The sequence below is a fragment of the Elaeis guineensis genome, chromosome 1 (genome assembly GCF_000442705.2).
Source record: "Elaeis guineensis isolate ETL-2024a chromosome 1, EG11, whole genome shotgun sequence".
Lineage (NCBI taxonomy): Eukaryota > Viridiplantae > Streptophyta > Magnoliopsida > Arecales > Arecaceae > Elaeis > Elaeis guineensis.
The window spans coordinates 155,195,963-155,214,590 of NC_025993.2; the positions used below are offsets into that span (position 1 = coordinate 155,195,963).

Below are 18,628 nucleotides of genomic sequence, written 5' to 3' on the forward strand. Positions count from 1 at the left end.
GACTAAATTTTGAACTGAGTCGACTTAGTCTCAGGTGAGTCGACTAAGCTACGGAAAAAAGTTAAGCGATGGGATTCAGCCGAGGAGCCTTATCTAGGGGATTTAAAAAGTATTTTTAAGAGGATGATTCAGCAGCTATTTTATATAAGTAAAGGGGTGGAAAATCAAGTTATTTGCTGGCCAATTCATAGGGTTGACACCTAGCAAAGTAATTCTTTAAAAATTTTATTTTCAAGGTTATATATTGCTTCCATCGGTTTTCATTGTTCTATTGTTCTAGTTCTTAAGTAAAAATCAGAGGAAATAGAGAAGAGAAAGGAGCTGGAGAAGGTAGTTTTCTCAGTTAAATTTAAGAGGAATTTAGCTGGAAAAGAGTGAATTGATGATAAACTCCTTGAAGAGAAGAAAGGTACTATTGGTAGAAAAAGAAAGAAGTTTTTGTTGTTAGCAACCATATAAGATGAGTGAACTTCTTCTAACTTTGGTGTTTTTATTGTATCCTATTACGAGAATGGTTTACTTTGAAAGAAAGTTAGTGTTTTATTATTCTGCATCATGTATATATATCTATGCAATCAAGAAAATAGGAAATTATTTCTACTGACATATTGCTTATGAATATGTATTGCTTATGAATATATTTGTATCTGGGAAGCTGGTTTGGACAGCAGAGTATTAGTGGCATGAAATTGTATTGTATTAGCTTATCAGCTTTTGAGATTCATCATATTAAGCAAGATATTAACAAGACAGGCTGCCCATAGGAATGATCTATCTATGGGATGTGTTGCCTTAATAATGAAAGGACTTATTAACAAAGTAGGCTACCTATAGAAGTGGTCCACCTATGGGATGTATTGCCCTAATGGTGACAGGACTTACTAACAAAGCAAGCTGCCCATAGGAGTGAACCATCTATGGAATATATTGCCACTAATGATGAAATATGCCCGTGGGGGCTTACTAATATCTAACAAGACAGGCTGTCCATAGGAGTGGTCTACCTATTGGATGTTTTGTCCTAATGGTGAAATAAGGATGGCCATGGCATAGTCAACGGTAAACAGTTGTTTGTATTTAAAATGATCTCTTGCATGGCTTGATCTTTCACATGGCTTGATTCTTATTTAAATACCATGAGGTCCAATAGATTTATGATGTATGTTATTATGTATAATATTTCATTGTTCACTTATATTTAAGATGAGCTTTCACATGATTTATTCCTGCTTAGTATACAAATGTTTGAAAGCAATCGACAGTATGCTATGTAAGTTATTATGAGCATCATAGCAAAAAGGTGTTGGGAGTGTATTAGTTTATTCCAACTGTGCACGACATATGACATTATGAATATATAAGCTATACTTTTCTATTTTTTTTTTCTCACTATTAGATTGATTACTCACTCACTGGGACTCTAGTTTCATTATGTTGTTTTTTTCTTTTCTTAACAGATTGAAGTACTATAGCTCAACATAGAGGTTGTATTAACAGTACTCATACTAGTAGAGGCTGTTCATGTCAGCTTATAGAAAGAATATATTTTGAGATGTATTATAAGTATTTAAGTTGTGAAAAATCAGTAAATGTTAAATGTATATTATGTTGACCAGTTTGTATAGAGCATAGTGAGATGAATGAAATTCTGGTTTGATTTTGAAAGTGATAAGTTATTTTGAAATGCTTGTGATAGTAGATTGAAAAGTTCATTTTGTTAAATGTGAACCAATTATCAGCTCAGCTATAATTTAGTATTTTCCTTTGCCCTTATTTAAGAGTAGGGTGTGGCACCATCGTCCAGTTTTAGGGGTGAGGTGTTATATATTTTGGTATCAGAGCAAAGATTTTTAACCACATGAGACTGTAGCATGGATGGAATCAAGACTTGAGATTATAATCACTAGGGATGTGATAGAACAGTATCAGAACTTAAGGGTATAATTATTGAGGATGGATAATTTGCCGAATTATTAAGGATATACTTGGATATATGCATAGCATAATTAGTTCACCTCGGTTGCTTAGCAAATAACATAAAGTGGGTTGAGTGGTCGTGGAGTCAACCCGACTGATTGATGAGTTGACTTAATATCTTTTAAGGACTCTTTTCAATGAGATTTGTTTCTAATTTTATGTTTCAATTCGAGGTATTTTTAATTGGTCTCAATTTCATTCTAATGATATTCTTCGTCTATAAAAGCATTCTAAAGAAAAATTCAAGAGAATAATAATAGATGTTTTATTTTGAGATTTACTTATTATTGGGATCATGTTAAAGGTTGATAAATTTGATTATGTCAATCGCATCTTGTACGAAGATGGTGCAAATAAGATCAAGACTTGGTGGAGGGCAACTACCCCTAGGTTGGGGTAGAGGTTGAGGTTAGGGTAGACCAACGGAGTTGATAGAGATGGTCAACCTCATAGGGTATCATCTTATACCTCATCATTTGCCTTGAGAGCAGAGATAGAGGATTTACAGTCATATGAGCATGTGCAGGGTTCTCTATCTATTACACCAGTATCCACACCTCCAGCGCAGGCACAGGCACAGGCACATGCACTGTAAGAATTGGTAGGTATAATTACTCAGGCTATTGCTACTGTCATAATTTCTACTTGTAATATACAATCTCAAAATTCAAATAGAGAAAGAAATTTTGAAAGAGCTAGAAAGTTGGAGGTAATGGAATTTTTGGGTACTACAAACCCAATGGAGGCAGAAAATTAGATCCAAAAAATAGAGAGAGTATTTGCACTAATGAAAAATACTGATGAGCAGAAGGTGAGCATTGCTACCTTCCTACTAGAAGGTCGGTCTCGACATTGATGAAAATCCTATGTTAACAGGTAGCTGCAGAGTTATGTTATCTCTTGGAATGATTTCAGAAGGAAGTTTTACCAGTAATATTACTCGGTTATATATCAGAATCAAAAGAGGAGAGAGTTTCTCAATTTGACACATGAGCGAATGACAGTGGTTGATTATGAAGCCAAGTTTATTGAATTGTCTCATTTTGCTCCAGCATTTGTTGTGGACGAAAAGAAAAAATGTCAGTTGTTTTAGAATGGACTGCGTATTGAGATCAAGGCAAAAACAAGGATGCATAGCTATAACAGTTTTGCAGAACTAGTTGTTGGAGCTATCAGGGCGCAGAAAAGTGAAAAGAAATTTTATAATCGTAGGCAGAAAAAAGATAAGAGAAGTGTACAAGGTTTCTCCCTCAGTGCAGGAAAAAGTCAGCTATCAAAGAAAGTTAGTATTTAGGCAATCCAGTCAGAATTTTAGAATACCAGTAGAGTGGGGAATAAGTTCTTTTACTTCCACTAGCTCCGAACAAAAAAAGACCGAACAGAGGTTGGTGTCACAGCTTGCAAGAAGCAGGATGTCAGGAAGAGTTAGAAGATCTTTTCAGTGTGGACAGATGGTTCATCAAAGGAGGAACTGTCCTAACAAGGCTCCAGCTAGGGATTCCCCACCAGTGCTTGACGTTTCATTGGGATTTCAGACTAGGGGTGACAATTATATTTCTGATATATAAACAAATAAGGTGGGGACTAGTACCAATGGGTAGGGTGCTATATCGGCAAAGACCAAACGTTGAAGCAAGAGTGGTGATAGGAGGTGTAGGCTACTCTTGATGTGGAGTCAGGTATGATACCTATAACCAAATGGATGATTATATCTTTGATTTCAACAAGCAAGATTTGATCAAAATATAAAAAGGAGTTGATACGTTATGGTGTATTGTGCATACCTAATTAATTGTTATCTAAAAAAAAAGAGAGAAAAAGAAGAAAAGAAAAAAAATCCTAGATATTCAATAAATTAAATCAGGATATGCAGCGGAAGTATGCTGGCTTGAATTATTAAATTTAATTAAAAGGATGTAGTTCTAATTCGAAGGAAGTTATAGAAGATCAAAAGTTTCCTTTTAGATATAAAGGTAATATAGGAGCTCAAGAATAAAATAAGAGTTTTGTATTCTTAATATTTTGACCTTGTAACATAAAAAATTTATGGATGAAATTTATTAAGGGGGGAAAAATGTAACACCCCGAATCACGATTGTGGAGCCAGAGGAAATTGTATTCATAGTTAGCATCATTATTGCATGTGGCATAGCATATTAGTCGTGCTATATGTAAGTATTTGAATGTTAGTTGGTTAGTAGTAATAAAACCAAAATCTAGTTGTGAATTAAGAAGGAAAATGATTGGAGGAATTGAAATAATGATAGTAATATGGAAGCGGAATTTTGGTGGTTATTAATTTTAGAGTGAGTTGATATTTAGAAAAATATCTTAGATAACATATGTGTGGCAAATTTTATGGTGAATCTTCATAATAATTAGCAATTTCTACTACTTAGTCGGCTCAGTCAGGGGTTGAGCCGACTAAGTCTCAGGATAGTCGTGCCAGATAGAAAGCTAAAGTTTCAAGAAAAACTAAGGTGGCACATCACTGGGTCAATCCAGTTTTATATTGAGTCGACTAAATTTTGGATTAAGTTGGCTCAGTCTCAGATGAGTCGACTAAGCTGCAAAAAAAAGTTAAATGATGGGATTCTATCGAGGAGCCTTATCTAGGAGATTTAAAAAGTGTTTTCAAAAGGATGATTCAGCAGCTATTTTATACAAGTAAAGGGGTAGAAAACTAAATTATTTCTGGCAAATTCATAGGATTGACACCTAGCAAAGTAATTCTTTAAAAATTTCATTTCCAAGGTTATCTATTGCTTCCATCGGTTTTCATTATTCTGTTGTTCTGGTTCTTAAGTAAAACCATAAGAAATAGAGAAGCGAAAGGAGCCGGAGAAGGTAGTTTTCTCAGTTAAATTTAAGAAAAATTTAGCTGGGAAAGAGTGAATTGATGATAAACTTTTTGGAGAGAAGAAATGTGCTGTTGGTGGAAAAAGAAAGAAGTTCATATTGTTAGCAGCCATTTAAGATGAGTGAATTTTTTCTGACTTTGGTTTTTTTATTGTCTTGTTCTGAGAATGGTTTCCTTTGAAAGAAAGTTAGTTTCTTATTATTCTGCATCATGTATGTATATCTATGCAATCAAGAAAATAGAAATTTATTTCTATTGACAGATTGCTTATGAATATGTATTGCTTATGAATATGTTTGTATTTGGGAAAGCTGGTTTGGACAGTAGAGTATTAGTGGCATGAAATTATATTGTAACAGCTTATCAGCTTTTGAGATTCATCATATTAAGCAAGGTATTGACAAGGCAGGCTGTCTACAGGAATGGTCCATCTATGGGATGTGTTGCCTTAACGATGAAGGAATTTATTAATAAGGCAGGCTGCCCATGGGAGTGGTCTACCTATGGGATGTGTTGCCTTAATGGTGACGGGACTTACTAACAAGACAGGCTACCCATAGGACTAATCCATCTATGGGATGTGTTGCCACTAATGGTGAAATATACCGTGGGGGCTTACTAATATCTAACAAGACAGCCTGCCTATACGAGTGGTCCATCTATGGGATGTATTGCCCTAATGATGAAATAAGGGTGTGCCATGGTATAGTCAATGGTAAACAATTGTTTGTGTTTCAAATGATCTCTTGCATGGCTTGATCTTTCACATAGCTTGATTCTTATTTAAATACCATGGGGCCCAGTAGATGTATGATGCATGTTATTATATATAATATCTTCATTGTTCACTTATATTTAAGATGAGCTTTCACATGATTTATTCTTGCTTAGTATACAAATGTTTGAAAGCTATCAACAGTATGCTATGTAAGTTATTACGAGCATCACAGCAAAAAGGTGTTGGGAGTGTATTAGTTTATTCTAGCTGTGCACGATATATGACATTATGAGTATATAAGTTATACTTTTCTCTTTTTTTTTCCTCATTATTAGATGGATTACTCACTCATTGGGACTCTAGTCTCATTATATTATTTTTTTTTAACAGATTAAAATACTGTAGCTCAGCATAGAAGTTGTATTAATAGTACTCATACTAGTAAAGACTGTTCATATTAGCTTATAGAAAGAATATATTTTAAAATATATTATAAGTGTTTAAGCTGTAAAAAATCAGTAAATGTTAAATGTATATTATATTGACTAGTTTGTACAGAGGATAGTGAGATGAATGAAATTCTGATTTGATTTTGAGAAGTGATAAGTTATTTTGAAATGCTTGTGATAGTAGATTGAGAAGTTGATTGAGTTAAATGTGAGCCGATTATCAGCTTAGCTATAATTTAGTATTTTTTTTATCCTTATTTAAGGATGGGGTGTAGCATCATCGTCCAATTTTAGGAATAGGATGTTCCAAGAAGACTTGTCTATCAAATGGAGATCATAAGGCTATTTTAAATTTTTCGCATCGGCATAATGTAGCTTAGGCTTCCCGTTATTTCTCGAGGGCTTTAACGGGGAGAAAGGCAGTCATGGCCTCTTCCTTCCCACTAATCTTCCAAGTCAGTGACTTTATAACTATTAATCTTTAGTTTAAAGCCTGTGATATTGCACCAATGGTCCTGAGCTACTCAAATCCTTGTCGTAGGAAGACAACTCCAGCACCACAAAGGCATCCTAGAGAGGTAGAACCTGCAGATCAACACTTCCCTAAAGAAGCTATCTCGTGTGATAGGGTGCTCATTAATTATTACGTCAACGGTAACCTTCCATCAATAATGTAACCTCACAGATACCTTCCATGGTCAATATGTTGTATCATATATCACTCAATGTGCTGAGAGTGTACATATATGTGAATGTACAAAGCCTTATCATAGAGCTAGTTCATCATGGGGACAAAATAGGGTGCAGCATTCCCGGGTAGTTTATGCGGGCCCATGCAGCACCGACACCTTGTAATGGCAAGCCGCTTTTCCTTTTGGACCATCCTAAACCTAAAAACTTTACCGACCATCCTTCCCCCCAAAAAAAACAGAGGAACGCACGTAACCCCAGACGATGCACGGAGTGTCGGAGTATGATTTTTTTCCTCTCTGGTTAAGTATTCCTAAAATATAATATAATAAAATAATAAATTATAATAAATAAAAAATTTAAATAAATATTTTTTTATTATATATTAAATAATGAACTTAAATTATGACCGGTTTATAACTCTAATTGTTAATATATCCGTTATTAATACCGTTGCCTACGTAATAATGGAGAACTCCACTAAAGCTCAGTCTCTGTACAAGAATTCTCATCATTAATACTGACTCTAACGAATGTGCAAGTAAGATTTTTTCTTTTCTTCAATATATTATAAATTTTAAATCTGATCTTGAGCTGGATTTGGCTCAGAGTATGTCAAATTTTTTTTTTCCTTCTGTACGTTATAAATTTTAGATCTGATTATGAACTGGATTTGATCCAAAAGGATGTCAAATTTTATATAAATTCAATTCAAAATTTAATTAAAAATAAATAAAATTTAGATTTGAAATTTAACTCATGATCAACTCTAATTATAATATTAGATGATTTTAATAATTAAATTTTTATTACATATTTGACGATGAATTTTAATAATGAATGAACAAAATAATGTTGAGATCATTAAAATATATTGCTTATGGAACAATAAACTTTAACAGTACCGAAATATATTTATAATGATACCATTAACACTGTCATATAATAAATTAAAAATTTGGTGCAAACGGACCATCTAATTTTAAATATAATTAATAAAAAAATAATTGTGGGCTGCACGGCGAACCAGTCAAAGCATCTGTGATTACAAATTTACAATCTGGTCGGGAACACTTGCTTTGCGAAAACCAACGTACCGCCACCACCAACTCTCGCATGCTGCCGTTATTTTTCGGACCGCCTTGCCGAGCTGTTTCTTTTTCTGACAAACAAAAGAATAGCCGCCTCGCCTCCTCCTCCCCCCGTTCCCTTCTTCTTCCTTCATCTTCCTCCGCGAACCACAAACACTCTCTCTCTCTGGCTTTTCGTATTATCTTTTGAAGAGGAGTTAAGGGAAGGAGAGAGATGGCGTCGGGGGCGTTTGGAAGGACGACCCAGAAGTGCAAGGCGTGCGAGAAGACGGTATACTTGGTGGATCAGCTCACCGCCGACGGCAGGATCTATCACAAGGCCTGCTTCCGTTGCCACCACTGCAAGGGAACCCTCAGGGTAATTCATTCCTCCCTTTTTCTTCACTTTTCCGCTATCTTTATAGCCTGCTTTGGTCTTCCTGGTTTTTCTTCTGATCTCCTGCCGGTCTGCCACTTGGCTTCTAGTATTGTCAAACGTTTTCTTTTCTTTAAGATGGTCTACTTGAGTTCTAAATGGTGCAGTGATTGCTGGACTGGTTTAGTTTAAGTGGACTCTTGATGATCATCTAATCTTCTTTGCTCCCCCCTTTCTTCGTCTTGTTTGGTTTTGATCTATTTCTTTTTCTCATGGTGTTAGAATTTCTCCCTTTTCCCTTTCTGATCCTGTTCTCAAAGAAGGGATCTGATAGGAGATGTATGCGCCGTTGTGTATTAGATTGGAGACAATGGAGCTCTCACGGATGCTGTAGTTGATTGTTTGTTTACTTTTGTTTATTTGACTTAACTCTTTTTTGTTGATTTATCTAGTTTTTACTATGTTTCTTGATAACTATCTAATCATGTCTTGCTTTCTCTTGTTTGCTGCAGTTGGATTGCGCCTTTCTTTAATTGTTTGGGGAAACCGGTTGCTCTTATATGCTATTTATCATGGATCTTTCCCCCTTGTTTCAGTTGGATCTCTACTCGACAAATTCAATCCCTTCTCTTGTTTCCAAGCATTATTTTTTAGAAAAATCTTCACTTAAATTCCATGGGAAATTTATGAGCGAATTTGTGAAAGAAAGCTGACAAATTGGCAGACATGCTTGAATGTTTAAATTGGTTTGGTAATTTAGGTGATGCTGTGAGAAGCTTTATAGAATTGCTAGTAAGAGTACAAAGAAAAAGAAAAAAAGGCAAGTGTCCTTTTTGCAATTTTCATGGGCAATTTTGTTCTCCATTATTCAATCCCTGTCATGCTAATAGTTGCTTGAAGGAAATAATCAAATAGTCACTCATTTAATTTCCGATTTGTTTTACATTATAAAGGGAGCCAATGTTGATGAGTATCTTACAGAGCTGCAATTGATGAATTTCCTCCTTTTCTTGCACAGGCCAAAAAAAAAAAACAATATTTGCTTAGCAGTTATTAATAGGTTACAAGGATAGTTATCCATAACCAAGAGATTATGAACTTTTTGTTAGGAGCAAATCATCAATGAACATGCATTCAGATTTTGATCCCTTGTTTAGTCTGCACTCAATTAGTCTCAGGTCATATGGAGAAAGGTACATGAGGCAAACAGAATATATGACCTACAGAAATTATATGCAGCATATAAAGTATCTTATAATGGTTGTGCCTGTTTCTCAGTGCTATTGCTTTTGTTCCCCACCAAGCATTCACAGATTATTCTTCTTTTGAAAGAGGGGATAGCATGGGGCCTTTGGTGGTAGTGAGGCGGTGGTTGTTGTTCTCTAATTTGAGTCCTAGATAGATTATTCCAGTCTAATTGGTCAAGCAACTGATTTGGGTGGGTTCAATAGGTCTTCTGACCATGCCATGGCCTCACAACCTGCTAGCTCTAGATAACTATCCATCTTAACCAATCTTTTATGCTTTGCATTAAGCATTCCACTACCCACTCCATTGTTTCCTTGACCTTCCATTCAAAGTTTTAGGCACTCATCATCATTATTTTGATCATACTTGGGGCATATATCAAGTTCCACTGGTCTCTGCAATGATGCAAGTTAAAAATACTAGGCATATAGTGCGTGAATTTTTTTTTTTTTTTTTAATCTTGAGAAAAAGATATGCAACACATTAGTTGGACCTCAGACATTCTCCATGAGGAGAAGGGACCAAGCTGCTGGACTAGGCCCCAAATGGTGAATTTTCTATAGGACTGGATTCTAAAATTAGGCCACCAATATATAGACCTACTATTGAACTCTATACATTACAGTAAATTGTCGTTGTGCCTATTATGATCTGGTCAAGATGCAGTTGCGAAAAGGACAGTTTCAGGATGATTAAATCTCATTCCTTTGTATAAAAGAAAATACTTAATGTGTGCATTGGCAAATTTGTCATTTCTACATATTAGTTCTAGCAGGACAAGGAAAAATAATCATATTTTCTCAAAACAAATATCGACCTAGATTATTGGCTACATGCATATGGGGGTAACTTGTTGCAAATTTAATGAATATAAAATTTCACCATTTTTGAATTTGCAAGTAAACTCCATGCGGGGAAGACATCCTTACAGTGCTTTAACTAACACATGCTGATTTAACAGGGAGACTCTCTTATCTTGGGACAGTGTTGTAGAGTTTCTCATAATTTTTTTTATTGATGAAGATTCACTTTAAATAGTTCTTAAAATGTTCGATAGAGTGTTAAAGCGAGACATAATAAATATGTAGAATAAGAGTCTATGCCACCAGATAACTTCTTTCCATCTCGTTTCTTTTTCTTGTTCATGCTATTTGATGCTTGACAAAAGTTACATCATGGAAAAGAAACTGCCATTGTTTCTTAATTTTCTCATTATGAATTGCATAATTATCCCTTACTATGAAAGAACAAATTAGTGGATTCAAGAAGACATGCTTAAAGGATAGCAATTGATATCTTTCTTTGACAAGGGTAGCCTCGAGCTAGCAAATTGGGCATATTGGCAGCTCATTGAATTCTACAAAGGGTTGTACTGCATTTGCGTGATTAATATTGAACAGTAAAGCAACTGAATGATATGCTTTCATGGTGGTTTAAATATATCAGTTTGGCCCTTTAGATAAGTGGGTTTCATTTGTTTGTTCACAAAATACTGTAACTATAATCACTGAGGCAATTGTCCAATTTGCTGTTTTTATCAGGGGTTTGATGTTCTATTATTTGAAGTTTCAGGGGAAGTTTAATTACTCATAACTATAACATATTTGTAAATATATTCATGTCTTTCAATCTCATGAGAGGTACATGACATGTTTTGAGTACAAAGAAAACAATACGCATACATACATACATACATACATACAGGCATCTGTAATCTTATGCTATTGGACTAAATGAAACTTTCTGATGCTTAATGATGCAGCTCAGCAATTATAGCTCCATCGATGGCGTTCTGTACTGATACATACATATAGATACATAGATATAGGCATCTGTAATCTTATGCTATTGGACTAAATGAAACTTTTTGATGCTTAATGATGCAGCTCAGCAATTATAGCTCCATCGATGGCGTTCTGTACTGCAAACCCCATTATGACCAACTTTTTAAGATGACTGGCAGCTTAGATAAAAGTTTTGAAGGTAGCTTTTGGCCTTGTTTGGCGATTCTTATTTCCTGTTTTCTGTTTTTGGAAATAAAAACACAAAAACCTAGAAAGATAACATGTTTGAATCTACTATTTCTATTTCTTATTTTAAAAAACTGATATTGTTATTTCTGAAAAAAATAAAAACAAAAAAAAAAGGAAAATCTTACTTTAGTGAAGTCAGTGCCCTGTCCGCTACCATTACTGTTGTTGCCACCGCTGCTGCCTTTGCTGCTACCCTTACTGCCACCACTGCCACTGCTGTGTTACCGCCACCACTACTGCAGCCACTGCTGCTACCGCCAACAAAACCACTGCTGCCACTAAAGGTTGGAAGAGGGGCTGATTCTTTTTTCTTCTTTTATGTTTACAAAAAAAATAACAATAGTCAACTTCAGCAAACAAATTTTTGTTTTTGAAAATTTAAAATAGTAGAAACAAAGTTTGTGTTTTCTATTCTTGGAAAATAGGAAAATGGAAAGTTATGCTTGCAGCCTTCTTTTCAGTTTTGCAATGCAATTACATGTTTAGAGCTTAAGCAGTGCTTTTGCCAATCTAGATGCTCCGAGATCTGCTAGGGCGGACCGATCTAGTGGTCATGAGGTATTCTGCCACATATATTTTAATCAGGCTGCTTGTCCCCTTTTTCACTTATACATTCTTTTTGGGTTTGTCCATTGTATCATTTGAATTAAGTTATGGGTTATCTTTTGCAGAGCAATGCTAACAGTAGATTTTCAAGTATGTTTGTTGGGACACAGGACAAGTGTGTGGTTTGCAAGAAAACTGTTTACCCGATTGAGAAGGTATGCATTATCTATTTATTTATATAATATATGGGACATTAAATATGCTACATTCATGTGTCCTTCTCTGCTAGACTCTTAATGAATTTAGAACTCCTTTCTTTTAAAAAGAAATTGTCAATAAATTTTCTTTTAAACATTTTTTTTTTCAATTTCCTCTATGGAGTTGCATCTGCTGGTGGCATATAGGTTTCATGTATGTGCATTTTTTCTCTCTTCACTCTCTTCACAATATATAGCCTGTATATATTGTGAAGTCGAGATAGCCATGGATTATTGTAGATTCCTGCATTCTCCCACATGCTTAGGCTGAGGGCTGTAAAGTGCTGAAAATTTATAATCTCAGTGGTTTGTCAAACGGAATTAACTTTAGGAGTCGGGTGCTGTGAAAGGGATATAAGTAATACGGCCGGCCCTGGGGCGGGTCAAAGCGGGCGACCGCCCCAGACCCCTATTTTTTTTTTTTTTGTCTGGGTAAATCAAATGCCTTCTTCCTCTCCCGAGCCCCAGCACCCCAACGGTTTTTTTGGATAAACCAAACGTCTTCTCCCTCTCACAATCTGTAGCTCCTCTCCCCCGCCTCCTCCGTCTCCGATCTTTTCATCCTATTCTGCTGTCCATCGGTGATTCTTCCTTATTTTGGATGTCAAAAATCAGATCAAAATCCGTCAAAAAATCAAGTAAATCTCTTCAATCCTTCTCTTTCAATCTGCTATGAATAATTAATATTTAAAATATATTAATTTTTAATAAATTTTTTTTTTATTTGGCCCCAGGCCTAAAAAATATCAGGACCGGCAGTAAACTGGACAATTTTCAATGCTGGTCTTGGATTTTTTTTTTTTTTTTTTTTGTAATAACCTATATTCAAAAAAATCACACGGGAATTATGATTTAAGACATCTTATTGGATTGTTAGATCCAGTTCCCAATGTGTTGAATATGTTTGGAAAAAGTTACAGACGATTACCGGTGCTGCAAACATGTATAGTTCATGACTTCATTTACATTGAAACTCTTAAATTAGAAAGAGGTTAACATGCTTCACATGGATCAGAGAGCAAATAAGCATGTACAGCTCAATTTGCTTTTGCATATTGCATAGTTAATTACATTGTCAATATCAAGATTTTAAATCCTGTGGATGGGGGTGTGTTGGTCTCGCCATGGAATCGGACATAGTGCTGTCCTGCCCTATCCCAGCAGCCATCCCGGTCGAGGTAGGTACCTTCGTCTCTATCCTCTTCTTTTCTTTCTTTTTTTCGCTTTCTTTGTTTCTTTTTTTCTTCCTTCCTTTTTTTCTTTTTCTTTCTTTCCCTTTTTACTTTCTTTCTTTTTCTTATCCCTTCCTTCCTTTCTGTATTTCTTTTCTTTTTTTCTTTCTCTTTCCTTTCTTCCTTCTTTCATTCCTTTCTATCTTCTCCCTTCCTTTTTTTTTCTTTCCTTTTTCTTCTTCTTCCTTCCATTTTTTTTCTTTTCTTCTTCTTTTTTTCTTTTCTTTCTATGCATGGATGGGTTTCGACGTCCCAGCCCTCCATCCTGGTCCGTTCTCTCATAGGAACGAGATCTAATGATGGGGATGCCGCCCCTGTCTCTATAGGACTTAAAACCTTGGTCAATATGTGGCATCATAAGTTTGCATGCTAATCTGTTTCATGGGTTGTCTTGTATACTCCAATTATTGAGACTGATAATAATGATTGCAAGCTGATATATGTTATTGAAATTGATTTGTTTGTCATCTTCCAATTTGCATTCATTTTGTTGGTCCCCTTTCTTTTTGGTACAATTTTTTTTGGGCCCCTTGACCAACTGTAAGGGGTTGCTTGGTTGGGGAAATTAAGGTCTGGAATGGAAATCAGAATGGGTGACTCCCATTTCAGCAGCTTGGTTGGAGGGAATTCTATTTCGATTCTGGGATGGAATGGGAATGGCCCAATCTACCTAAAACTCAATTCTTACTCTCCCCTATGGATTCAAATTTTCGTTCCAATTTCGATTTCGATCATGAACCCAATATTTTGGGGGATTTGGTCATTCTAATTTCCATTCTGATTCCGGTTGCGAACCAAGCAACAGAGTGTTGGTAGTTTGCATCGCAAGAATTTAACTTAACTATAAAATATTCTCCCATTTACTTGTAAGTGGCTTTTAATGAGGATTCTATTTGAGGTCTTTAAATTTCAATTTGTTGTTTTGTCCCTTCCCTTGATTTATTTGGGTTCTAATAGTTGGAAAGTTTTACAAAGTGTTTGGTTGTCAAAAGAAGTTCAAATACATTTTCTTTTTTGAATTTTTTACACCACCAAACATCCAGCTGCATGGAATCATAACTTCTAATTCAACGAAATATACAAAATCACAAATACCATTATTTTGTATGACATCTAAACACATCCCAATCCTGATCTACAAAATGCTTCTATCCAAGGACATAACTACTTCTATAGTGGACATTGTTATTATCTTTCCCTACACATTATCCAAAATTTCTTCAACTCATGTTAGCTTCCACTTGAATCTAATCTCAGCTCTTCTTGGTTTTTCAAGATCTTGCTGCATATGACTAAAATTTACTAGTTTGCATCGCTTTGTTTTCAGTTTATTTTTCTTCTAGGCTTCCTTGAACACATTCACTTCTTTCCTCTTAACATCATGGTAGCATTGTCATTATTATCTCTCTTATGTTCTACGAAAATATTATGCATAGTACCAATTTTCATATGAACAATTGATTCTAATTCTGCCTTACAATTTAAGCACCACTAGATAATAGCACAGTGCTTCATATCCCATAGTTAATTACACAGGAACGTCACCTATCTTGTAGTCTCTTATATATAGCAAGTATTGATAGAAAATTTTCAGATCAATGTACGCCGTACTGCATTGAACCACCCGGTCTGGGTCGGAACCTATACAAAAATGCTATTCTGTTTGGAAAGACCATATTTTCTGGGATTCGAAAATAAATTCTGTATCAAATCTTTTAACATAAAAGATCAGGAGCTTTATTTGAAACTAACTATTTGCAACCTTGTAGTTCACAATCCACAAATCTAATCTCTAGTACTGTCACAGATTTGGATCCCTACTGCATGTATAATGTGTGTCCAATACTCCAATGTTTCTACACATACATAATATAATACACTCATTTTAATGCTCCACCTAAGGAAGATCCTAATAGATATTGGCTGCTTGACTCTATTGAGATAACCTATGAGTAAATCAGGATTTCGTTATACGAAAAGATGCTGTCCAATACTTTTGAGTAATAGCTTCCAACGTTCTGTAGTAGCTGGTCACTGTAGGCCAGTTCTTTATGAGTTCAAGTCTTGTTAGGAATCTGACGTAACTCTAAACTTTTCTGCTGGTTTTTTAGCCATTTTTCCATTATGCCCATCCTCAAAGATTGTTCCGTTACAACAAGGACTCCCTAAAACAGGCAGCCAAGCTTGTCTACAACCTAGTCAACTAGCTGTTATACAATCCAAAGGCAGTACAGATGTCATAGTAATGTTCCTAAGCAATTGGTTACTGAGAGTAGTTACTAGATGTAGTTGAACTTTCACCCCAATGACCAAAAGAACCACCTCTCTTTAATGGTGTTGGCTTTTGACGGTATCAGTTCTGCTCACCCCATCCATCCATTGATAATCTTGGTGTCCCTGCTATGCCAGTACCTTTGTCCTTGAATCATTCTACTCACATGGCACCTTGATAGATGGTAATGAAGTCCCATATACGATCCTTGTGGTGTCTTTTCAATTTAATACTTAAATATCGTGATCCTCACCTTGTACGTAGTAATATGTATTTTAATCTATCCTGCATGCACATGATCTTTCCAATCATCACATTTGTCATTTGTAAGATAAATTAGTTAATATATGAATTCTTGCAGCTGGTGGAGGCTTCACACTCTCATATCAGTAAAATCACATCATTCTTTTGAAGCATCATAATTGAACTTTCAAGGGATATGCAATTGTGGAACCCACATAGGGTAATAATTTTCCCTTTTGTTTTGCAAACTTGGTAGAAGAGCGTTTCTCCTTTCTGCTTGATTGGTAGGTCTAATAAATTACACTGGCATAAGTGGTTAAGATAAGACTTTCCTGCCCCTTTTGTAATCCCATCTTGTTGTCTCAGGTTTTTTCCATGGTATCATGTATTGTGCTTATGTTGACCAGGAGCCAACATTTTAAGCATACTAAATTACATTCACCACACCAACACTTATCATCGGCAGCACAGAAATTATGGGTATCAATACATGAAAATCTAATGTAGGAAATTCATCCTCTTCATTTGGAACTGTTAACTAATTTTTCATTGAAAAGAAGCTTTATTGGGGGGGATATTCAAAAGTGCTTTGAATGTTCAAAACAAGCTTGAATCGTAGTTCCAGGTGAAACTTTTATACTGCTATTAACATTTATAGTAAATTTTAATATTTAGAATGTGTTATTTTAATTTATTTGGAGTTCTTTCAGAGGAAATACATTATGTTGCTTTGTATTCGACCATATATCTAGTGCTTTCATAGGTGGACAAAGTGTGCAGATGACAAGGAGATTGCAAAGAACCTAGCCAGAAAGGGGCTTTAGGCAACCATCTTTGCGGAGTATATTGTAAAATACTAAAAGTATAAGTAACTAAAAATTATAAATACATCGGAACAAAATTAGGGGAAATAAGCTAAACTAAAGAAACAACTTCATGATTATCTTAGAATCCATTTTCCTAACAAATGGCATGTTAACTGGTAAATCATCCCTTTCACTACAAGTTACATGTCAGTATCTATTTATCATCCAAGAAATATTTTCAGAAGTTTTGTCAATGCTGTGATAAGCTCTACCTAGTGTGCGTGCGTGCATGTGCATGTGTCTGTTGAGGTGTTCCTGTTAACTTTCCAATACCAGTTGATTTATGTGATGGTTATGTACCCTGCTATGAATACAGTTGAAATTTGTGTGTTGTGAGGCGCCATCTGGCATCAGTAACAACTGAAAATTCATCACATGTTTTATTGACCATTTTGGTTTTCTTTTTTTTTTTTTCTTTTTCTTTGTTCTTTTTTTTTTTTTGGTTGGGGTGGGAAGGGGAGCTTTTCTATCTTGCTTTGATAAAATGACCGATATGTGACGTGTATATCTGCATCCTTAGGATCTGCAGCAAATTTTACTTGGTATGCTCTCCCTATTTTCAGGTAGCTGTTGATGGCACCTCATGCCACAGACCATGCTTCAAGTGTAGCCATGGAGGTTGTGTGATCAGCCCATCTAATTATGTCGCACATGAGGGCAAAGTTTACTGCAAGCACCACCACTCTCAGCTCTTCATGATTAAGGGAAATTTCAGTCAGCTTCAAGACAAGCATGAAAACATTAAAGTGCCTATCAAGTATCCAGTGCCAGATGACAATGCAGAGTGTGTTAGTTGACTATTCTCGTGTGGACAATAATTTTGCTACGCACCTTTTGGGTGCCTGTGAAATGAGACAGCGGTACGAGTTTGACTACATGCAGCTACTGAGTTTGGTTACCACATTTTGATCCTTGGGTTTCTTATATCTTGAGAAGCTTCTCTTTATTGCATAATCTTTGAGTTGTGAGAGATGAAATAATAAATATGGCATGTTTTAGCTTCTTTTCCAATAAGCTGTGTTGTATTCCATGGTTGAAGGGGGTGATGGTTGTGCGTCAGTTATCTGCTCAAGGAGGGGGCCTTGCATGTTTCGGGTATCAAATATTACTCTGGTTAATTTCCTTTTGATCAGGAATCATGTTATTTGTTCTGGAGAAAGTGTGCTTTGCAAAATTATCTGTTCTTCAACAATTGTTTTTAGTTAATTTGATGATCATGTTGTGACAGCTTCTTTTAGGCCACGAGCATATCTGCATCAAATTATTGGATTGCTTGTAAACACTCTAAAGCAATTTGTTGAATTCATAAATCCAATTTTTGAACAGAAAATGCAAGATATCTTGCTGAATCGGATGTTTAGATGTGTCTGTAGCATTTTTTTTTCATTAACATTTTGTATTATAGGTGCTGATTTGATGGATGCGTTTCTTCAGATACTGTCAGAAGTTAATGTGGCAAAGTGAATGAATGATATAATAGTAAATTATGGGAAGTAGGAAGTAGGCATATAGTTGGGATTTCAGTGATTTGAGTTCCATAAGTAAAATAATAATAATAATAATATTTTTTTAATATCTTTACTGTATTATGAGTTTTTATCATATTGATTTTAATCTTGTGTATTTTGTATATATATCCTCCTAAATATTCAAATTTGTGTCAATACCTTTTCAAATTGATATTTATATATATATTCTCATACGATACTTATTTTGCATATATGTCTTTTTTTCTTTATTTTTGCATGTGTACCACATTATCTAATACTATCAAAAAAATAACAGTTTAAA

The 18,628-nt window shown here is 35.2% G+C and overlaps 1 protein-coding gene across 1 annotated transcript; it reads left to right on the forward strand.

Annotated features, from left to right (window-relative positions):
• Positions 1–7,848: 7,848 nt before the first annotated feature.
• Positions 7,849–18,064, forward strand: LOC105039163 (LIM domain-containing protein WLIM1). Its single transcript, XM_010915199.2, has 5 exons — positions 7,849–8,143; positions 11,275–11,371; positions 11,936–11,979; positions 12,093–12,182; positions 17,401–18,064. The coding sequence occupies exons 1-5, from the start codon at positions 8,000–8,002 to the stop codon at positions 17,632–17,634; spliced, it is 609 nt and encodes a 202-aa protein (XP_010913501.1). The 5' UTR covers positions 7,849–7,999; the 3' UTR covers positions 17,635–18,064.
• The last annotated feature ends 564 nt before the right edge of the window (positions 18,065–18,628 follow it).

Excerpts from the sequence above, each read along its gene's own strand:
- LOC105039163 (XM_010915199.2), top strand. The coding sequence starts at position 8,000 with ATGGCGTCGGGGGCGTTTGGAAGGACGACCCAGAAGTGCAAGGCGTGC. Across the intron at positions 8,144-11,274 it reads ACTGCAAGGGAACCCTCAGG|CTCAGCAATTATAGCTCCAT; the intron begins GTAATTCATTCC and ends TTAATGATGCAG. Across the intron at positions 11,980-12,092 it reads ACCGATCTAGTGGTCATGAG|AGCAATGCTAACAGTAGATT; the intron begins GTATTCTGCCAC and ends TATCTTTTGCAG.